We start from the raw sequence: 23,267 nt of genomic DNA, 5'->3' as shown, positions 1-23,267 counted from the left end.
TGCATCTTACTGTCATGAGGTATGACGACAGCCCATTGTTTTGAAAGATGCCAGGTGGGACCTGCCGTGAGAAGCTGCCAGTGCGGTGCCCTCTAAACCCCCACCCCCTGGTCTGCTTCTTCAGGGCCCACCAACACTCCAGAAGCCTTCTTTGGCCAGGGAGCAAGCTCAGCTTCCACTAGACACTGGGGGGAAGGGGGCAGACTGCCCTCTAGACTCAGGTTGTTTGCTCCCCATTAAAAACGACATGTCCCGCCACCAGCCTTCCCTTTCTCCCAAGCCTGCTGGCACCTCTCCTCCCCTGCATGGCTGGCGTGGTCTGTGCACACAGCGGCAGAGCAGGCAGAGAGCTGCTACTGCTTGAAGGGCCCCCCACCGGCAGGGGGCTGTTCCCGTCCACTCCCAATGCCCCAGTGACACCCTTGTCCTCTGTCCTTTGGAATAGCATTTCACTGCCTCCCCGAGCTCAGTTTAAAACTCTCCCAGGGGCAGGTGACAAGAAACCTGGTGAGGAGACAGCTTCCAGCCACACAAAGATCGCGGGGAGTTCAGAGGCTCACAGCGGAGGACGAGGTCATGTCCCTTTCGCTGCCGGGAGGACACCAAGTTCCTCTCTGCCACTGGCCGGGAGCAGGGAATAGGGTGCCCCTGGGCTCCCCAGGATGTCCACTGAGCTCTTTCACCGAGTTCCAGGGCCCAGCTGTGGCCAGCCTGTCCGCCCTACGTCTGCCTTTGCAAGCACCTCACCAACCACCTCTCTCTGTGCCTTTCAATGGCCAGAGGTGAGCAAGACCTGCACGTGCCTACGACCAATGGGGAGTCTCCCTAAAAAGGAAATGGGACCACGAATCTCTCTCCTTGCAGGCAGCACCCAGCGGCTTGCTCGTCATCCCACTGCTGCAGGCCATGGGAACTGACAAGACTCAGTCCTGCCCCCTCAAACTCAGGGAGGAGGGCTATGAGGGGAAGATGCCACTCTCGCCTTCTTCATGCTTGCCCCACAATCTGGAATGAGGCAGAGCGGGGACTGCCGTAGTAGACTGGGCAGGAGAGGACAAGCACAACTCAAGTCAAGATGACCAGATGAGCAGTGCAAGCCCAGGGTGTGTGTGTGTGTGTGTGTTGCACAGTGGGCCACCTGCTCCTGAGGCACATGGCCTGGCAGGAGAGCACCTGCACTTTGGTGCCTGATTTGGCACAGGGCTGTCGTGGAGGTATCGTTCGAGAACAGCTACATGGTCTGGCATGAAGCAATCCAAGCGTGGACTTCTAGGGGCTCCAAGACCTTTTCCCCCACATGGTATTTTATATTATTATTTATTTATTTATTTATTTAATTTATATCCCGCCTATCTAGCTGGTTAAGACCACTCTAGGCGGCTTACAGAAAACATACAGCTATATAAAATCAATTCTATATAAAGAAAAAACTTTCAACAAATTAGGACAAAGAGTAGGGAGAGGAGAGGAAGGGGAGGTAAGGAATTAGCTGAGGGGAAGGCCTGCCGGAACATCAATGTTTTTAGTTGCTTTTTAAAAATACCCAGCAAGGGAGCCGCACGAATATCAGGAGGTACATTATTCCAGAGGCGAGGAGCCACCGCCAAGAAGGCCCGATTTCTTGTCTTTTCCTTCTGGGGCTCCCTCGGTGTTAGGCTCCTCAGCCTCACCTCCTGACTCGCACGAGTGACACGGGTAGATCTTGGTGGGAGTAGGCGTTCCACCAAGTATTGAGGCCCTAAGCCGTTTAGGGCTTTATACGTAAGCATCAACACTTTGAAGTCGATGCGGAAGCAGATGGGCAGCCAATGCAATGCAGCCAGAGTAGGTGAGATATGTTGGTATTTTCCCACTCCGGTTAGGAGTCTGGCCGCCGCATTCTGCACCACCTGTAGTTTCCGCAGCAGCCTCAAAGGAAGCCCCACGTAGAGCGCATTGCAGTGGTCTAATCTTGAGATTACGAGCGCATGCACCAAGGTAGTGAGCACCCCCACATTGAGATAGGGCCGCAGCTGGGCTATCCGCCCAAGATGGTAAAAAGCGGTTCGGAGCACCGCTACCTGGGTTTCCATAGCGAGCGCCGGGTCCAGATGGATCCCCAAGCTGCGAACCCTGTCCTTGGCAGGGTCACCCCCGCAAAAGAGAGGGAGCTTCCCAAACCCCCAGCTGTGGGGGCGCCCACCCTCAGTACCTCCGTCTTGTCCGGGTTCAGCCTCAGCCCGTTCTCCTGCATCCATTGCAATATGGTCCCCAGGCAGCGCTGAAGGTAGCACTGGAAGACACGGAGTGACAACTGAATCGTGTTTTCCAACACTTTGCAAGCTATTTAAGAGACCATGTGTTTGAAAGGCCACCTTTAAGCACTCAGCCAGAGGTCTCCCATATTCCTCCTCCTCCAAGCCCTGAACCTGTCTGCAGTTGGGATCTATCTGAACCCATATGCCTCTGGACTCTACCAGGCAACAAATCCAAATAAATCTCTACCAGAATCCAGCCCTTTCTTCCCGAGAGCTCTCTCCCTTCCCAAGGAAATCCTGTGCTGGCAAGATACTCCTTATCTAGGAAGGTGATGACCACAGGCTGGCTCCCTAGACGGAGGCAGGTGCAAGTATCTCAAGGGCTCATGGTTGAAATGGGATCATTCCCCACCCCACCCCCAAATATGGAGTTGCCAAGAAAGCCAGAGGACCAGCTCATTGGGCCCTGGACCAGCCCCTCTGATTGGGGGCAGGAGGTGGGGAGGAACAGCAGCACTGCAAGACCTCAAACAGATCCCATTTTGACAGTCTGAGGAGACAATGAGGAGACCTCACAGGTAAACCACATGCTCTACTGCCACACAACAGGCCATCCCCAAATTCAAACCTTTCTCCTTGTGATCATAACACAAAGGAGAAGCTGGCAAAAGGTTTACCAGGAGGAAGGGCAAGCTGGGTGAAGTTCAGGGCCCTGAAACTAGCAAGGTCCAGGCCGACGTCTTTCAAACAGTGCACCTCTATCCTCTCTGCAGAAGAGGCCGAGGCAGAAGGACCCCCCCCCCCGGTGGGTGAGGCAGCCCCTGGCACGTCTCCCTGTGCATTGTTACGAAAGGGCCAGCATCTGTGTTAACTTACTTTCACCCTTCTGCTTCTGTCCTTTTTCCATCCTATCCATTAGACTGTAAACCACTTGAGTGTGTTAGGGGGGAAAAGACAGTGCGTAAAAATAGCAAAATCAATAAAGTAATTTTGTATAGCAGAAGTTCACAGAAGACAGAATCAAAGATTTTGGATAAAGAAAGAAATTGTTAGCACTCTAACTTGGTGGATGGTTTTTTTCTTAGAAACCTCTCATTTTAAAACCTAGTTTTAAAGAACATTATGTAAGTATTTAAAATATTATGCACAGCCTTGCACACCTCAAGGTATGTTCTCTGTAGGCGGCGGCTGTTTTACCCCTCTACTATTTATTTCCAAAGATTTTGACCTTTCCCATCAAAGTGGAAAGCAAAAAGGTTGTGGTAAACTGTAACAAGCCAGGCGTGATCTGGATGGTCTAAACGTAGGTTCACAAACACCCTCATCTCAAAAGTTGTGACTTCTCCTCAGGCCAAGTTCAGAGGGGTGTCAGAAGAGCATGATGTTATGGTGACGGATGGACTCCCTAACAGGCATAGTCTTCTCTGATCCTCTAAGGTCCTGAAAACAGCTGAGGAAGCGCTGCACTCAACTTCACAAACATACAACGGTGTACAGATCTAATTTTTTAATTAAAAAGTTGTGTCCTCTTTTTAATAGTTCAGAGGTATCTACATGACAAAACCATTCAAGAACAGAACATTTACAGCTCCAGGAATGAGGCTCAGCAGCTGGCCCCAGGACAGCCACTGAGGAGGCCAAGGCAGCCTGCAAAGAAAGTGCCCTTGGATGTTCAAAACCAACGGGTACACTTGCACAGCATTCAACCCCAGGGCTGCCGCAGCACCCAACGGCTCGGCCCGGGTCAACACCAAGAACCTCCTGGGCAACCTTTCGAACGAGGACCAAGGGCATGGCAGAGCCGAGTGGGACCCACCTGCTGGCAGAAGCCATTCCTTAACAGATAAAGCAGCCCTGGATAAGGATCCTCTGACCTTTGGCAGAGGTCCCATAACAAGAGATCTCAACCCACAACGGAAGCCCCGCAGGCGCCCATCCCTGCCAGCCCTGGGTCAGCATTCGATTTCTGAAGGTATAAAGTAAGATTGGCTCCTCTACCTGCACCTCAGCACTCCCCCCCCCCATACCTGGGGAGACCACTGGCAGCGCAGAACGGCTGTGAGGGAAGCAGGCGGAGGTGCTCTGGCAACAGGGTGGGGTGATGGGGCACAGACCCTCTGCAGACGTCTCCAGCCAGGGAAGAGATCCCTCCACTCCCGGGCCAGGCGAGGACAGGGTAGGGACATGCACCGTTAAGGGGACGGAGGAGAGAGGAGTGAGGGGAGCTGCGGGGGCCTTAGTAATGCCGCTGGTAAGAGCTCAGGGGCTGCTGGGCAGGAGGAGCCCGGGCTTGGCTGACCGTCTGGTTCACCAAATGGGTGAGGGCTGGGCCGCTCTGGATCAACGTGTCAAGGGCCTTCTGTACACTTGGATTGTCAAAGTTGATGCCAGAGGACGGAGCCGGCCTTGAGGCTGGAGCACCGCTGGGAGCAGGGGGCCGGTTCTGATACGGTGGCTGGGACGGCTGGGGAGCTGCGGCTCTTGGCCCAGCGCTACGGGCAGAACTGGGATGGTTTGGGAACTGGGGGCCCTGGCCTGGGGCCCGCGGCTGGGGCTGGGGCAACCCAGTATTACTGAGCGGCCCGGCCCGGCCTTGGGCGCTGGACCCGGAGGCAAAGCCCTGGTTTGGAGAAGACCCCGCGGCTGTGCCGGCCACTGCAGCCACCGCGGCGGCAGCAGCTCCTGTGTTGAAGAGGCTGAGGATCTTGGCCTGCAGCTCCTGCTGTGGATTGGAGGCCGCGGCGGTCGATGCCTGCGCCGGCGGCAGAGGCTGGCTGCTCGGGTGCGTCTGGGAGCTTGGCAGGCTGGACAGAGAGGAGCCAGAAGGTGCACCCAGGGCTTGCCTGGGATGAGACACTGCAGGAAGAGAGAAAGAAAGCTGGGTCACGTCCTCCACCACCCACCTCCGCTGCAGAGCTAGCCTGCAAACATCAGGCAACCCTCCCCCCCCCATCAATTTTCCTGGGAACAGAAATGTGGGAGGCATCTAGGCAGGGAAAAGCCCCCCCCCCCGCCCCTTGGGTCCCACCTTCCCGACTGGGCCGAGCACTCACCGGGGAGGGCTTCCCCACTGCCTCGCAATTGCCGTTCTTTGCGCTCCCTCAGGTAGTTGATGATCTTGTCCGTCTCTTCTGCAGTCAAGTAGCGATTGTCTGCCAGCAGGTTCAGGAGAGCCTGGATGCCTGGAGGGTGGCCCCCACGGGAGCCCTCCTCGGCCGGCGGGGGGCGCTCTCTCTCCTGCAAAATGGTTTCGTCCGCCATCTTGGCCGCCTGCCTGGCAATTTCCTCCCGCTCCTTCTCCCGCACCTCCATCTTGAGGCGCTCGTAGTTCTTCGCCACCAGCACCATGGCATCAGCCTGTGGCATGTTTCGGTGCTCTGTGGGCAGAAAAGAGGGCCTGACTGGCATGGGTCCATGTGGGCAGCTGCCTGATCTACACAGGACGTCCCAAACAGGAGGGAAAGCAGGGCCAGGCGCACCAGAAAGCCAAAGCCTTGCCAGTTCAAAGCCTCCCTGGTGCTCTGGAGGACTCCGGGCACCTGCACAACCCGAACGAAGGCTGTGCAAGGCTGCAGGAGAACCTCACTCAGCAGAAGCCCAGCCGGACACACAACGCTCTTTGCCACAGAGTGAGACACACACATACACCGGTCTGAGCTCTTCAAGCAGGGACTCATCTTCGTCTCAAAACTCCTAGAGAGGCCACCAACCCAGAAGGGGACACACAAACACACACACAAAAGCTTTCTGATCCTGCCAAGCAAAGGGACACCTCTGCGTTCTACTCCCAGGCTTTCAGCCTCTCTCAAGGATTAAGGAAACATTTAGGTATCCTCACAAAGAACAAAGTGGTGCCTGATCCTGTTCCAGTTCCTTCTCTTCCCCATCGCTTCTTCTTTCTGTACCTGACCATCAAACTGAAAATCTTTGGGAAGGCATCACATTATTTTCTTAGCCGTCGCGCAGCATCCTGAACAATTCAAGCACTTTGTCAAGCCCAGTGATATTTCTTGCAGGCACTATGTCTCTGGATACACCCCCTGCACACACCCCCAGTGCTCCAACCGGAGAGTCAAAGGTTCAGCAGCTCAAATAAATAAACCCACTTCAACCTGATCCATGGGGACTAATCTGGGGTAAGAAAGCTGATCCAGTGGCCTTCCTCCTGAGGTGTTGATGGGAGGAGAGACAAAGACTAGGGGCCTTAAGTATGGAGCCGCCCTCGATTGTACACGGAAGCTCATATTCTCGGGACAAATGACATCTCCTTTTCACCTACTTCAGTGGATGCCGTCTTGTCCCTTCAGCGCTGCCTGGAGACTGTACTGCAATGGATGCAGTTGAATGGGTTAAGGCTGAACCCGGACAAGACGAGGTTCTGAGGGTGGGTCCATTAGCGGTTTGGGTGACTCCCTTTCTTTTGGGAGGACAACTCTCACCGCAAAGAGCGAGGCTCGCAACTTGGGGATACATCTGGACCCAGCGCTTACCATGGAAAGCTAGGTGGCGTCCGTGGCCCGCTCCACCTATTTTCGTCTATGGCGGATTGCCCAGCTGCAACCATATCTTGATGGGGGGGGGCCGTCACTACTCTTGTCCATGCGCTCGTAATCTCGAGATCAGACCATTGTAACACACTCTACGTGGGGCTGTCTTTGAGGTTGATGCGGAAACTTCAAATGGTGCAGAATGCGGCAGCCAGGCTTCTTAGTGGGGTGAGGAAATGTCAGCATATCTCCCCAACTCTGGCTGCTTTGCATTGGCTGCCCATTCGTTTCCGCATTGACTTCAATGAGCTAATGATCATGTATAAAGCCCTAAACAGTTTGGGACCTCGATACTTGGCAGATCGTCTTCTCCCACCAAGGTCTACCCGAATCACCCAGCATAGCCAGCAAGGATGGCTGAGGGGCCTAATGCCAAGAGAGGCCCGGAAAGAAAGAACAAGAAACTGGGACTTCTCGGCAGTGGCCCCTTGGCTCTGGAACAGCCTCACAACAGAAATTCGTCTGGCACCCTCGATGGGTCTTTTTAAAAGCCATTTAAACTTGGCTATGTAGGCAGGCCTTCCCTCCAGTCAATTAACTGATCTTTAGTCTTTTTCTTTTAAAACTATTTCATCTTAGCTATGATTTAAATTAAGTGTCAAATTATGATGTTTTAAATGATTTTATGATATTTGTTATATTGCAATGTTTTTATTATGTGTGTAAGCCGCCCCGAGTACTTTATCTAGGGGGGTGGGGTAAAAATCTAATAAAAGTTAAAAAGTTAAAAAAAAGATAGGGAAGAAACATAACCTAGCCGCCTAGAGTAGTCTAATAGACCAGATGGGCGGGCGGGGTATAAATCAATCAATCAATCAATCAATCAATCAATCAATCAATCAATCAATCAAACAAACAAACAAACGTTAACAGACGCCACCCTCCAACGCCCAGACGTGATTTGCTCCTGGGCCCCCTTCTGACCAGGGTCAGCCTGGGAGAGAAGCTCCCACCCAGACCCCCACTGCTCATAGCTAGACATACTCCAATCAACGGCGCCATCTGGCTCCCTCAAAGAAACAGATCCTGCAGTCCACAGAATGACCCACATACCTTGTGGGGTGCCAAACATGATGTTGACTGTGCAGGAGTGGTGAACCTGGTGCTGCGGGGTGATGACAATGGCAAAGGCAGAGCCCCCTTGGCTCACATCATCCAGGGCTTGCTGCAAAGACATCTCTGAATTGAGGAAGATGAGGTCCACCATCATGCCAAGATCACGGACCTTCCGCCCCACCGACTCTGCGTACTCCCTGCACGAGAAACAGCCTGGCTGAGGAAGACTACGGGACCCTCCAAAACGGTTGTTGCTGAAAGCAAGGGGCAGGCTGAGTGGGAGGCAACACCCCATGCCCTTTCCCTATAAACCTCAGCTGGGAACTAAGAGGCTACCATTGACTCCACTCCTTGGAACATGTTGTTTGCAGGCAATGAGAGACAGATCCACTGCTCTGGAACACAGCAGAATGTATGACTGCTAACCTCACCACAGTTTTGTATGTACATGGGTGACAAGTAACCTTGACTACTTACTAGGTGAGGGAGTCACTCTGGAAAACCTTTGCCTACTTTTGAGATGGCTAAGTGATTTCCTAACACCAAAAGCAATAAAAGTAACTTCTTGATATCAAGAAACTCATTAGACACAAACAACAAGCAGGGATGAACTTGCTTTTTTTAAAAAAAAAAGCAAAAGAGAGTCCCCAGTGATGAGTTTTAGCTTCAGCCCCCACTTTCTCCCCACCCCCTCCTCCCTTTGGCCTTTACTCCCTGGTGCCACCTGGACCCTGATCCTCTGAACCTCTTCCTGCCCAGGCTCTGAGCCACCCGCTCTCTGCTAAGAGAAGGTACTGCAGGCTCCTCCAGCCAGGCCAGCAACATCAACAGCAACATCAACGGGGAGAAGCATGGGGCCCTATGGCTGTTCCAAAGCACATGCCGCCGCCACCAGCCAGCCAACCAAATGCCCGGCTCGCCCTTACTTGGTCTGCTTGTTGACCACAATCACTGAACAGTCCACAGGCCGCTCTGCATCAATGCGCCTCTTGATGTCCTCAAAATACTGGCGGTAAAGCTCTTCCCGACGCCGCTCCTCACGCTTCATACGTTCTGGGGGTGGGGGATTGAGCAGAGAAAGCCTTCAGAATTGAAGCCAGGTGTCTCTCCCGTGCCCCCCTTTCTCTTGGCCTCACCTTCCCAGCCTGTGCCCAATGGGCCAGCCACTGACCTTCAGAACTCAAGGGGGGTCTGTCCATGTGATCTCGGTAACGATCGTAATACGGCTCTTCCCTTCTCCGGTAACCGTCTTCAGGGCGTGTGTAGCGGTCATAGCCCTCTTCTCTCCTGCAGACCAGACACAGCAGACAGCCTTGCGCTGGCACACATGGAGCACAGCACCACGCTCCCTGCCTCTCCCTCCCTCCCTCGATGTGGAGAAGGGCTAGCGCACTCTCCCTCCACCACTTCCTACCTGTAGGTGGGGTCCCGAGCATCCCTATAGCGGTCGTAGAGTGGGTCCCGGGGATCCTTCGCATCTCTATGGTCCCTGAAGTCTCTGGGGTCTCTTTGCTCCCTGGGCCCACGGGCATCTCTCACACGGAGGTCCCTGGAGTCCCGGCCGTTCCTGCCATCTCTCCGCGGACTGCCATGGTTTGGAGAGCGGTCACGCCTTGCCTCCCTCTCTCCATAAGGCAAGGGCTCCCTGCAAGGACCAAGAAAAGTCCTTGAGACATGCGCTACTTGAGGGCCAGCCCAACATGGGTAACCAATGCCCTCTTCCCAAGGACAAAGATCTTGAGCCAATCTAGGACCACCCGAGAGATGACGAGATCCCTGTGCATCACGTTCAAGGGCCAGGAACGCCTGGAGCTCTGAAGGTTTTGGATCGAAAATCCCAGAAGCCCCAGGAGGCTCCCTGGCCAAAGACAAAGGACTGCCAGAGGTGTCGCACAAAGTACCAGGAGGGCCAAAGGCTTCTCCATCTAGACCTCCTGTTGCGTCTCAGGTGGCCTCACTGGTTTTCACCCCAGGGAGAAAAAGACTGGGCTAAAAAGCTTTCTTCCCAAGGGCTGGCTTTTTACCTGGCAAGGAAGAAGCATTTAGCTATGGGGAATCACCCACCCACAGGACACATCTCACCTCATGGAAGGCCAGGACCCCCCTGGATGCCCCACAAAGCAGACCATCACTCAAACCCACCCTTCTTTTTGTGCAGTTTTTTTTTTGGGGGGGGGTGTAGCAGCTTTTTCACAATAAAGGGATCCACAAAATCATACAAGAGCTGAGAACCTGTCAGAAAGGGATCGTGCCACATGCTCACTAAGAGGCAGGCATCTCCCAGCCCATTAAGCATGCCCAGTCCTATGCCTGAGGAACAATCGTCTCAAGAACGTGAACGGATGGCTTGAGGAAGGACGGCCTTCCAGGGCTCCACACACAGCAGGGCGGATAGGACTGAAACTCTCCCTCTTGAAACATGAGCCTCTTCTTTCACTGGCACATAACCACTCCTGTAACCTGGAAAACAGCAAACCTCCTGGAGGAAGGGCTGTGGGTCCCGTGGAGATCCGCCCACTTCCTCCTTCCAGAAGGCCCAGAAATGTGAACGGAAGAAGCTAGTCCTCCTTTGACCACGAAGCAGATCCCATACACAACGCGATCAAGACCAAGAACGATGTCTCCGCTACTCTGATAGTGCTGGAAGCTTCTTTTTATTTGCTAACCCTAACCCTCTCCCCAGGCTCAGCGTACAAAATCACCCATTTGAGTTCGCTTTGGGCATCTTACAAATGAAGTCCAAAACAGATTTCACCAGTTCAACAGAACTGCACGCTTGAAAGATGAATCGGTAAGAGCTATACCGGTAAGAACGCACTAAGAGTTGGAAGAAATGCCTAACATTGGCCAGATGAGCAATCCAAGAAATCTGGGAAAACAGGAGCGTGGGGCAAGAACATGGCCCTCCCCCACCTGGCAACTGTTCTTGACGGAAGACTGGCCAGCTGAACTCACTCAGGCCCAGGCACACCAGCGTAGGCTTCCAGGGAGCAGCTCAGCGAATGTGTTGACCAGACCCCACCCTCAATTCTCCCCCTCCCCCCATTTGCACTCTGGCCGCCGGCAGACAAGGCAAAGCAATGCCCGAGCACCCGCACGCGCTCTGCCCAGGGCAAGGCAATGCCCTGGCGCTCGCATGCGCTCTAGCCACCGTCATCAGGAGTGATGTCCGGGCATCCGCTTGCGCTCTGGCCTCTGGCACCCCTGGTGAGGCCCCAGATCCTCTTGGAACGGGCAGCAGGTGCGATCCAAGCTTTGTGTGGAGCTCTGGACCAAGGCCCACAGGAGCGCCTGTGTGTGTGATGAGCTCAGACATGCTGATGCCGCGTCCGAGGAGAGGCGGGTCCTCTTCCAAGGTAGAAGTCTGCCCCAGTCTTCTGGGGAAAGAATAGGCGCTTGCCTGAGGGAGAGCAGAGCGCTCCCTTGCAGCTTCAGCCGTGGGCGCAACCAGGGTTGCTTCTCTCCTCTCCAGCACAAAGACGAAAGACGCTCTTGACTCCCAGGCATTCCCAAGGGATGCTCCAGAGTCAGACAGGCAGCGGCACTCATGCGTGCAGACGGCTGGAGGAGCCCCGGAGCGAGCAAGTCGAGGCCACGTTCTGCCAGGGAGGCGGCGGCTGCCGCTGCTGCCAAGCAGGACCAAGAAGTCCCCTTGGGACTCCCTTCCAAGGCACCACCGACAGAAGCAGGCACCTTCTTTGCCGTCTCTTAGGAGAACCTGTAGCTTGATGGTACTTTACCTTCGTCCTGGGCTGGACCTTGCGGGAGCCTTATTCATATTTCTTCTTTCCGCTGCTTTATTAATATCTGAAAAGAATAATCAACCCGTCTGTTCAATGCTACGAAACAAAGAAAAGATCATCAATATACTGAAAAGAAAGTAGCAAGGTTCAAAGTCCACCAGATGGAGCAAGGAATTCAGTGAGGCACCGTCGCTTTGACAACCTTTATTGCATCAATAATACAGTACAAACCGTTCGCAGAACAATTCCTTCAAGAAAACTCCAGGAAGCAAGGGCTTTTTTCTCATGTTGCCCCTGAGAAAAGAGATGCTTTCTCCTGGATTCTAAAGATAGGTAAAGGCAAGGCAAAATTGGAGAGAGACAATACAATATGTAATTGTATTTTATTTTATTGTGTTTTATTTTTTATTTTTTCTGTGTGGGAGTAGGTTTATGTTATGCAATTCATTTTAGTAATATATATATATATATATATATATATATATATATATATATATATATATATATATATATATATATATATATATATATATATATATATATATATATATATATATATATATATATTTTAAAAGACAGACCTGGCCCTTGTGCCGTCACCCAGCACCCAACTCATATGCACTCTGGAGGGATGACTTGACCCAGAACTGTGCTGGATATAACTGGTTGCCTCCTAGAACTGTGCTGAAAACTCTCTCTCTCTCTCTCTCTCTCTCTGATGACAAGGCACACCTCGAACAAAACAAATGGGGGAGGGGGGAATAAACACATGAACGAAAGAACCGTTCAGGGGGAGGGGGGTAAGGTGGGAAAGAAAAGCACTCCCTTCTCCCAGAAGACACCTGCCAATACATATATGAAAGGCAACTCATCACCTACAGAGGTTTTTTAAAAAATGACTCGTTGGGAGCACCCATTCAGTGAAGGAGCCCTGGAGAGAAACAGGGTGCAGGAGTGTTACAAGGGGGAAGGGGCCTTCTTCCAGACCTTGGCCATCATCCTACCCATCTGGCTCCAGGGTTTGGCTCCCAGACACAGGCTTTGGTCACACAGTGAAAGAAGCCACAGCAAAACCAGCAGCCTCGCCCATCAGGCAGACAGAACTCAGGCCAAGGGGAGGCTCCCAACAGTTGGTGGTATGTTTTCAAAGTGAGCAGTGAAGGCAAGAGAGATAAAATGAGGCATAAAGAACCAAAATGCAAAGCCAGACGACAAGAGGGAGCCTGTCTGCTCTGCATGGCAACTTTCTGGTACATTTATTCCCACCTGGAAACCATCCAGGGAGCCCCCGTTTCTGAGCTATCCAGACATTTCAGGGACCACCTGTCTGCACCCTCCTGTGTAGGAAGGGGAGGCACAGCCCACCCGGGGCCTTGAGGCTGCCGTGCTCACCGCTGGCTATGCTAGGTAGGGCCAAGGGTGGGGGCTGCAACCCAACCACATCTTGCCCACCCCCAGCCGACATGGCATGCTAGAGGGGCTGAACCTGCAACACCATCTGGACTTGTCCAAAATAAGCTCCTCCCTTGAGGCTCCGCTCTTCTGCCACAACAAGGACAGACGATGCTTCACAGGATCCTCAACCATTTGTAACTGTTCTATTCAAACATCCACAAGCTGCCATCACTGTAAACATAGACCTTAACGTGGAACAAAGTCTTTGGAAGCCTGGCCATTTCAAATGGAGGAACTGTGACACTCTGGCAGTTCCAAACCGAATAGGCCACAAACGACATCTGAGGGGCAGGGACTCCAGGGTTCCTGCAGCACAAGGAACCCAACGGCCCCGAGAAGACCAGCTCTCATATTTTCTAGTGGGGAGGATGGAAGAAAGTGGTTCAGGTACCTCAAAAGTGCTACCACGTGTCTCTTGCCTTTTCTTTCCCACCCTAAACACACTAGAGCAGATCATAAAGCAGTCACTCTCCAAGCACCTTGAACACAATGCAGTAATAACTAGAAGCCAACATAGGTTTGTCAAGAGCAAATCCTGCCAAACTAATCTGATCTCATTTTTTGATCAGATAACCTCCCTGACAGACAGAGAAAATGCTGTAGATGTAGCATATCTTGATTTCAGCAAAGCATTTGACAAAAGTGGCCCATGATATTCTGATAAGCAAGCTAGCCAGCTGTGGGCTGGATAGAACAAGTGTCAGGTGGATTCACAGTTGGTTAGGGAATTGTACTCGGAGAGTGCTTATCAATGGCTCCTTCTCAAACTGCGAGGAGCTAACAACTTATCTACTTAGCGGATGACACCAAATTGGCTGGAATAACTAATACCTTGGAAGACAGGGACAACATTCAAAAAGATCTTGATAACCTTGTGCACTGGACCAAAAACAACAGAATGACATTTAAGAGATAAGTGTAAAGTTCTATACCTAGGAAAAAAAGAAACCAAATACACAGATAGAAAATGGGGAGCACCTTTATCGCCAGTATTATTTACATTGATAATAGAATTAATGGCATAGATAATAAGAGATGATAAACAGATTATAGGGATTGAACATAAAAAGAATGGAAAGATAAACTTGTTTGCTGATGAATGATACATTATGAATAGTTTAAAAATCCAATAGGAACAACAGAGAGGCTTAAATCACATTTGGAGGAATTCAAGGATATAACGGGATTAAAAGTAAATTGGGGAAGGCAGAATGTTTATTGTTAAACCACTCAGATGAGGAGAAAGGAAGAATGAAAACACTATTTGAAGGATGTGAGGGCCCCAAGCAGGAGGCCTATGTAGGAGTGCTGTAGCTCCCATCGCGGACCCAAAAAACCCAAACCTCTCCCCCTCCTTCACCACCCCGTCGCGAAGACAAGCAGGTGGACACTCGCGAGTTGGGGGAAATGCAGGAAGATAGGGGGCCAAAGGATGTGGGTATCGACACCAGTGACCTGATACAGACCTTGAAGGGGTTAACCTTGTCATCAGGGCCGGGGAAAGATTTGGCAGGAAAAGGGAAGGAGGAGGTAGAGGCGGCAGCTGGGGATATAAAAGGAAAATGGGAGGAGATCCCAGGAGGTTGGGAATGGATCTGGCTATAGGATCCGTGGACCGGAAGATGGGAGCAGATGCGGGTGCCTCATGAGGAGGCTGAGAGACGGAGGAAACAAGGTTTGAAACCCCGTCCCTCATACTGGGGAGAAACAGAGGAAAAAGAATGGAGATGCAAGGTAATGCGCTCTACGTGGGGCTTCCTTTGAGGCCGCTGCGGAAACTACAGGTGGTGCAGAACGCGGCGGCCGGATTACTCAGTGGAGTGAAAAAATTCCAACATATTTCGCCCACTCTGGCCGCATTGCATTGGCTGCCCATCCGTTTCCGCATCAACTTCAAAGTGTTGATGCTCATGTATAAAGCCCTAAACTGTTTAGGGCCTCGTTATCTGGCGGAACGCCTACTCCCACCAAGATCTACCCGTGTCACTCGTGCGAGTCAGGAGGTGAGGCTGAGGAGCCTAACACCGAGGGAGCCCCAGAAGGAAAAGACAAGAAATCGGGCCTTCTTGGCGGTGGCTCCTCGCCTCTGGAACAATCTCCCTCCTGGGATTCGCGGGGCTCCCTCACTGGGTGTCTTTAAGAAGCAATTGAAGACATGGATGTTTCGGCAGGCCTTCCCTCCAGACAATTCCTGACGCTCCTTTCCTCCCCTCTCCACTAGTTTTTATCTTTGTAGGTTTTTATTATTTATGCTGTCTTATATATGTTTTCTTTCGTTATTTTTTGCTTTTTAGCCGCCTAGAGTGGTCCTGAGTTGACTAGATAGGCGGGATATTAAATAAATAAATAAATAAATAAATAAATAAATAAATAAATAAATAAATAAATAAATAAATAAATAAATAAATAAATAAAGAGAGGGAGGCGGTAGCTAAAGAGATTGAACGAAAGAAAGCATGGCATTTGGCGGAGTTACAGAAGATGGGGGTTTACCCGGGCCATGGATGGCAGACCTCGGAGAAGGCTCGTCCTTATGGGGGTGGAGCGGCGACGAGGAGACCCTTCCCCTAATCCCTCCAGAAGAAGAAGCTCCAGAAACCCAGATTCCAGTGAAAGGTTTAACTGGCCCTTGGACTATGGAGGACAGCAACCCCTTTGTGGGGAGTTTATGGACACCCTTGCGCCCCGGATTGAGGGAACAAGAGCCTGAGAAATTGTTACTCATAATGTTCCCATTGATGTTGATGTCCGAATAAATGCAGAACCAGCTGGAAAGTTTACCACGTCTCGGTCTTTATTGAAAGTGACTGACCCCCTTAATAACAAACCTTCACAAAGGAAAAATGGAAAACGTTATTAAATATGCAGGGATTAATATTACCTGGAATTACAGGATATAATGAAAATAAATTTGGATAGATTGAAAAAAGAGATAATTGGAAGGATAAAAGATTATCAGAAATTAAAGATTTCCTGGTTTGGTAAAGTAGCATTATGTAAAATGAATATTATTTCTAAATTAAACTTTGTATTTTGGATGCTTCCTATAAAGATTACAGAAAAATAATTGAAAGAATGGCAGATAATGATAAATTGTTACTGTAATGGAAATAAACAAGTGAGTATTAATAAGAAATTATGGTATATAACACAAAAAAGGGAGGTCTTGGATTACCCAATTTAAAATTATATTATATAGCAAACCAACTTAAACATATCCCAGATATTATTAAAGGTAATAAAAACTTAATCTGGACAGAAATAGAAATGCAGAATAAGGAAGAAAAAATTGAAAGTATATTGTTTAAAGAAAAGATAGAAGTGATTTAAAAAACTACTAACCCCTTCCTTTAAAATATGTTAGAAAATTGGAAAAAGTTTAGAGGTATATTGAGTCCACCAATCTCTCCCTTATCCCAGGTTGTGGATTTAAAGAATTTTCCAGAAAATCTTAGAAAAACTTTTAAGAATAAATTAAAAGATAAAGGGATAAATAGGATAAAAGATTAGATGAAAAGATGAAAGATAAAGGAAATATAAAAGAGATATTGGGAGGAGAGAGAGGACTTCCTGGTTTAATTTGATTCAAATAGAAAGGTGGACAAGGGAATGGAAAAGGAAGGAAGGGAAAAGTAGAAAAATGACAAAATTTGAAGAGATCATTGAAAAAAGATTGAAATTAGATGAAAAGACAGAAAGAAAGGGAACTGTAAGTCAAATATATAAATTATTGATGCAGGCCGAACAGGATACACAAGGATTAAAAGCACAGTGGCAATATGATTTGGATAAAGAAGCAGTAGGAGAAGAGTGGGATAAAATGCGGGACCAAAGAATTATGAGGAACATGCCTGTAAGGATAAAGGAAAGTTGTTATAAGGTAATATGGAGATGGTATTTAGCACCAGTAAAACTGAATATAATAAATAAAAATGTATCATCACTATATTGGAGGTGCAAAAAAGAGAAGGGGATGTATTTACATATGTAGTGGTTACGTGAAGTAAGGAAGAAAGAATGGATGCAAATTTTTAAAGAAATAAGGGAAATACTGTAACTGGATTAAATATTCAAAGGTCCCCGTCAATGACTTTATTGAACATGGTTATGAAAGATCAAATGTTGAAAGAAAATAAGGATTTAATTGTAATAATAGTTACAGTAGCAAGGTTAATCCTTGCAGGAAACTGGAAAAATGATAACCAATTTAATTTAGAGGAATAGTACAGAGAATTATGGGATATGGCAATTAATGATAAATTGGCATGTGATATGAAAATAAGGCCTATCAAAATATAATGATTTTTTAAAAAAATATGGAGTATATTCTTGGAATATGTATTTCAGAGAGGGAAGGGACATACACCGAGAGAAAAACAATGAAGTTCTGGAGAGAAAATGGACTGAATGAATTATATATATAGTATATAGTTAATACCAGCCCTGATGGTGAAAGTGACACTGGTGTTTTATGTGTACCCTATTTCTCCGAAACCTGAAAATAAGCCCTAGTAGGATTTTTCAGGATGCTCATAATATAAGCCCTACCCCAAAAATAAGCCCTAGTTAAGTGAAACCCCACCCTTCACCACTGTGCAGCAACCAGAAGAAGATGACATGACTGTATTTGAATAAATGTAGATTGTATAATTAAAAAATTAAAGAAAAGAAAAAAGAAGAAGATGGGGAGCATATGGCTCAGCAATACTATGAGGGAGAAGGATCTTGGAATTCTTATAGATCACAAGCTGAACATGAGCCAACAGGCGATGTGGCTACAAAAAAGGCAAATGCTATTTTAGGCTGCATTAACAGAAGGATTAATCGCCAGATCCTTTGAGATACTAGTTGCTCTCTATTCAACACTAGTTAGACCTCACCTTGAGTATTGTGTCCTCTATCACGCCATAGTGAAGGACATGTAAGCTCACAGGATGCCAGATTTCAAGTGACTATCAGGAAAAACTTCCTGTTAGAGCAGTATAACAATGAAACCCAGGACCTCGAGAGGAGGTGGCGAGTGCTTCAGTGATGGAGTCATCTGATTTCGATTCCTGCCTTGAGCAGAAGAATGGACTTGATGGCCTTTTAGGCCCCTTCCAACTCCATTATTGTAGGATTCTATAATTAATTTCTCTCAATTGTATTCCAAAGCAGTGACACCCAACCTACTGTATTATAGATGTTTCAGACCTGAGGTCCAACAAGCCCCTGAACACCCTGCAATCAGGGAGTCTAGGAGATAGCACTGCAAAACATCAATGAGCAGGAGTGTCGTTGGATGTGGAGACTAAGAATAAGAACCAGCACAATCGAGGACCTGTTTTTCATTATTGTCTTTGGATTACTTTCCATTTTTGACTATATCCTTCCTCCTGCAGCAGTCAGAACTGGACAGAGTCCTGTACAGGAGGCTTGAGTACTCCAGAACAGCACAGACCGATTACCTCAGGCACTAAAATTGTATTGTATTAGCCTTGTATGCAGCTGCTTCACCTTGCAAATTTATGTTCAGGCTGTGATCGACTTTTCTCCACTTCTGCCTGTTCTTCTTACACAACATGCTCCTGGCTACACAATGCCAAGTTCTGGAGGAAAAAGAAAAGCCTCGAAGATTGGACGGAGGGTAACAACGTATGTTAGAAAGGAACCAGCACACTCACACCCGCACAGCAACACTGCCTTTGACAGGCCAGGCTATTTCCCCAGAACACATTCAAGGAGCTCCACTCTGACTGGCAGCCATGAGAAAAGGCTGCCTCCCATAACCCTTCTGCACTGGCAATGCTACAAGCGAGCGACTCCAGACCTAGATTTAGGACTGTTTCCTCAACCCAAGAATCACAGCGAGGCCTTTTTATTTGCCAGTTCAGAGCAGTCTTAAAGTTATGAATTTTCTTATGCTAAGCAGCAGCAGGACTTCAGCTGGTAACAGGCACATATCTGTGCAAAAAGGATTTGCACCTTGGCCTTGGAAAGGTAGGTGACAGCAGGAGCTGCTCCTCTGAATTCTCCACACTGTTTTTTTTTTTAAAAAAGGGGGAGGGGAAGAAATCTTACAACCCCAAAGCAGCTGTTTTTTCCACCTTGGAATGTGAAATTATTAAAGAGACAACTAGAAACTGTTCTTTTATTTATTCTGTTATCCATTATTTATTGGCAAGAATTATACTCTCTCACTGTGTGAAACCTTTTGCACAACTGTCAATCATGTGCAGCATCTGAGAAATGGTGCCCTGATCTTGCCCTCTGAAGGCCCCCACACACACACAATCAGGTGGGAAAAGTCAGACGTCAGGAGAAGATGCAGCCCCCACAGGCCTGGAACCTAACTCTAAACTGACTAGAATACAAGGAAGTCCGTACCTTGCTCTTTGGCACCGAAGCAGTGAGGGCTAGGAGCACATGTTCCCAAAACAGCATTAATCAGAAGTACGAACAGAAGGAGCTGGGCGTTTCCCTGAATGAATGGCAGCATCAGTGAAGCCTCGAGGCTACAGAGACCCCACTGCCACAGGAAGGGTGACAGGCCATCCATGTTCCCTCTGACTGCCAGCTGTCCCCATCCTACGGAACCTTCCTTTCAGGCTTGAAATGATGCCATGGTCTTCTGCTGTTTACACTCCTCTCCTGCTTATTATTTGCAATAAAACGTCTTAAACTTGACATTTGCAATAAAACTTCTTAAACATGACATTGTTCCCTTCTTTTTTTAGTATACCTTGTTTTCTTTTTTTGTTGTTGTGGAGCTTTGCAAAAGTGACCTGCCCAAAAGCTTGTATTTGCATGAGTTTGAAATACAGAAGGATAAAAGACATTAGCCAAGATGAAACAACTGTTAACTTCTCAGCACTTGTGAAGCAGCCTTGACAGATGTTCTACTTTGTTTCTTCCTAGCTCTTGCTCTTTCAGAACTTCTGCCACCTGGCTCTGCAACACGGCTCAGCCCAAGGTCTACAGTTTTACAGGGCCTCTGAAATTCTCTTGAGGTGCTATCAGCAATCCATTCTTCACACCAGACCCACAATGGCAGCTTTCATGTTTATGTTGTGTCAACGTTCTCAGATCACTGTCACCCAATTTCAGTGACACTATGTGCCAGCCGCATCTTCCACAGTTCTTGCAATGGCCACTTGTTGGACCCCATCTTTCATACCTGAAAGATGGGGTCCAAAGCACTCCCAATTCAAGGCAGGCTTAGAAGTATTATGTTTCTCTGCAATCTCTCAGATTCCTTGGGAAGAAACTTATTGTTTCCCATTAATATTTTCCTGCCTGGACATTCCACTGGAAGCGCTGAATATCTCACTCTTCAGTCAAAAATGGTCATGGTGGTCTGTGGCGGGCTGGCAAATAAAAAACTAGGCCCATGGCAGGGAAATGATGTAAGCAGAACATCAGGAAGTACAGCAATCGCTTAGGGTAAGGGTTAAACACAAACTGTAAACATAGTTCCTTTTTAAGGAGAAAGGTGGGATAAAAATATTTTAAATACATAAAAATAAATATAACACAGCTAAAAACATCTGAAGACCAAGAGAGACAGAAAAACAGCTAGATGACAACCCAGGGAGAACAAGAAAAAACACTTGCAGAATCAAGGTCTAAAACATACTTTATTATGTGTCATCCAATACCAGGAGGCATTCACGCATGGGCCTGACATAAGGAAAGCACCACCACACACACAGTGTGGCCTTCACACCTTTGGCAGCACTGCTCAACGGATTAACTTGGGCTGGGGAGGACAGCAGTCTAGCACAGTCAGCTGCCCAAGTGCCTGGAACGACGAGAGGAAATCCAAGCAATCTGGGTCGTGTCCAGATATAAAGCAGCACCGTTTGCCTATGGCTATCCTGGCAGTGAACGACTCCAGAACAGGAGATCTGGTGCTGCACTCAGATGGGCTCTGCGGACAGCCTCCAAGTGGCACAGCATAGCCTCCAGAACCCATTCATCAAGTTGTAAATACCAGGAAAGGAAAACACCACCCTTCCCCAGTTTGGGAAACTGGGCAGAAACCATAAAAAGCAGCCTCATGGAACAGTTTTGTTTTTTCAGAACAGCTGGTGACACGCGTAAGAGAAAATACTCCATGTCAGTCCGTTTTTGCCAAATCTCTTCCCAGTGATCTGCAGTATTTCTGCCAAGAGGCTGAGAGACTTAATAAGACATGACAGAGGTGTGTGTGTGATGTGTCTCCTTTGACTTTCATGCACAAATAACAGGTTGAGAAAGGCTAATTCCCCCAGAGACATCAATCTAGCCCCTTCCCTCAACCTCAGAGAGAGGGATACTACTTCTAAAACCCAAAATACAGATGCATTCATAGATTACCATCATCATCTCTAGCTGGCTTCCAAGCAATGGAATAAGGCAGTAACCTTCTTTGGAAGCTCGCCTTAGGAACCCCTCCTTCCACTTCAACTCCAAGGGACCCTCTGTCTGCTGCAAAACCTGACGCTACCCGACAGCAGGGGCTGCTTGACAACCAACAGGAGGAAGGAATGCAGAGCATTTGGGAAATCTGCAGAAATGCTTGTTGGGCGTGAAGGCTCAGAGATCTTTTTTCCCCCCGAAAAGGAAAAGTTCCATTTCTTTACACTAACTATCTTCTGAGTGGCCTCAATTCTAAAACAGCTCCAGCACCCATTTTATTCAGAACTGAATAATACAACCTAATGAATGTATTAGTTGCAAAGTATAACTAATCTCGGATTTTCTGCGAGATCTCAAAAAGGCACATACATACACTCAGACCTTGGAGGTGAAGGAAGCCAAAGGAGGAACTCTTTTCCTGGCTATTAACTGGAGATGGGAGTGGAGGTGGGAATCTAACAAAAAACTTCAAGACATGCTGGACTACTGAAAGCATTAACACCTTTTGCAAAATTTTCTAGTGAGAGGGGACCTTTTTTTTTTCATTTTTCGTTTTTTAAAAAACCCACCAGAAAGCCTAGAAGACTAAAAGGTGAGCAAGAGCTGCGAAGGAGGGGGTGGGATTTGGGGTTTATTCCCTCAAATGGATTCCGAGCAGGGTGATCCCGAGAGGGGAGGCGTCAGGTCGGGGGGGGGGGGGCCGGGACGGAGGCTGACCCTAAAAGAGGTAGGCGGCAAAAAAGCGGGGGAGGGGGGACGCTGTAAGAAGGGCCTTTTCTCTGGCAGGGGCGCGGAAGTCCTTTCTTGGGAACCACAGGCAGGGCCCGGGGGGGGGGGAAGGGAGGGAGGGAGTGAGGGGCGGGCGGGCGAGTGAGAGAGCTAAACTCCCCCCCCCCGGGCTCCCCGCGACGCCCTCGGCCCAAGGCTGCCCCCCCCCGGGGGAGAGGCCGGAGGAAAGGGGCCACCAGGCGGAGGGACCCCGGACGCCCAGCCCCTCCCCGGGGAAGCGAGAGGAGCCGCGCGCACCCCAGCCCCCTCCGCCGCCCCCCACCACCACCACCACACCACAGCACGCACATACAGACACCCCGGCGACCAAAGGGACCGCCTCCCCCCGCCCTCCCTGCGAAGTGCGCAGGCGCAGAGCCGAACCGCGCGCGAGGAGAGGCCGGAGCGCGCGCACGAGAGGACGAGCGCCCCCTCCCTCCTTCCCCCCTCCCTCCCTCCCTCAGGCCTACATGAGCCAGCGGGAGAAACCGAGGCCGGGGCGACGGGCCGTGGGAGGGGAGGAGGCCGAGAGACGGGCCGGGGCGGGCGGCGCCGCACTCACCGGGGCCCGGCCGGGATCCTCCGAGACAGCGGCGGCGGCGGCGGCGAAGAACGACAAAAGGCGCCGAGCGCAGGCAACGGACTCTCTCCTCAGGCGCGACGCGCGAGAAAGTGGGCGGGGCCGACGTGCGTACGGCGACGTGCCCAGCTCCGCGGCGCCGGAACTTATAGTTTCCGCGTCGGCCCGCCCTCTTCTCCGGCGGCAGCCAATCGCCGGTTCGAGCTTCCCGGGCTTCGCGCGCCTCGGCCAATCGCGCGGCGACCCCTTTCCCTCCGGGGAAGGACGATGGCGAGCTTCCTGGTCCACGCAGGAGCGCCCCCTCCCGGGCCAAGGGGGAAAAGCGGGCGCTGCGTGGTCGCTTTCTTGGCGCCCGAGGACCAAAGGGACCACAACTCCCAGAATCCCTCAGCCAGCAGGCCTCCCTCCCCTGGACGCCGAGGGTTTCTGGGAGTTGTAGTGCGTCCGAGGGCCCGTGCGTGGCGGTGGCGGTGGCAGTGGGGGCGAAAACCGCTTTCGATGA

General features: G+C 49.8%; 1 protein-coding gene across 2 annotated transcripts; it reads right to left on the bottom strand.

The window, feature by feature from the left end:
- Positions 1 to 3,729: 3,729 nt before the first annotated feature.
- NCOA5 (nuclear receptor coactivator 5) lies at positions 3,730 to 22,901 on the bottom strand. Of its 2 annotated transcripts, none has more exons than XM_072996544.2 (8): positions 22,748 to 22,901; positions 11,581 to 11,647; positions 9,255 to 9,485; positions 9,012 to 9,127; positions 8,767 to 8,893; positions 7,838 to 8,037; positions 5,291 to 5,614; positions 3,730 to 5,093 (listed from the first exon to the last, which is right to left on the bottom strand). In XM_072996544.2, exons 2-8 carry the CDS (start codon positions 11,616 to 11,618, stop codon positions 4,474 to 4,476), a joined length of 1,656 nt encoding a protein of 551 aa, XP_072852645.1. In that variant the 5' UTR covers positions 11,619 to 11,647; positions 22,748 to 22,901; the 3' UTR covers positions 3,730 to 4,473. The 2 variants fall into 2 exon arrangements, with proteins under 2 accessions (XP_072852645.1, XP_078248353.1); XM_078392227.1 differs by lacking the exon at positions 22,748 to 22,901 and adding an exon at positions 12,165 to 12,315.
- Positions 22,902 to 23,267: the final 366 nt, after the last annotated feature.

The sequence above is a fragment of the Pogona vitticeps genome, chromosome 4 (genome assembly GCF_051106095.1).
Source record: "Pogona vitticeps strain Pit_001003342236 chromosome 4, PviZW2.1, whole genome shotgun sequence".
In the NCBI taxonomy this organism is placed as follows: domain Eukaryota; kingdom Metazoa; phylum Chordata; class Lepidosauria; order Squamata; family Agamidae; genus Pogona; species Pogona vitticeps.
The sequence above is the reverse complement of the archived record's forward strand: the minus strand, read 5'-3'. Positions and strand labels throughout refer to the sequence as shown.

Excerpts from the sequence above, each read along its gene's own strand:
- NCOA5 (XM_072996544.2), bottom strand. The coding sequence starts at position 11,618 with ATGAATAAGGCTCCCGCAAGGTCCAGCCCAGGACGAAG. Across the intron at positions 9,486-11,580 it reads AGGTCCAGCCCAGGACGAAG|GGAGCCCTTGCCTTATGGAG; the intron begins GTAAAGTACCAT and ends TGGTCCTTGCAG. Across the intron at positions 8,038-8,766 it reads GTGGTCAACAAGCAGACCAA|GGAGTACGCAGAGTCGGTGG; the intron begins GTAAGGGCGAGC and ends TTTCTCGTGCAG.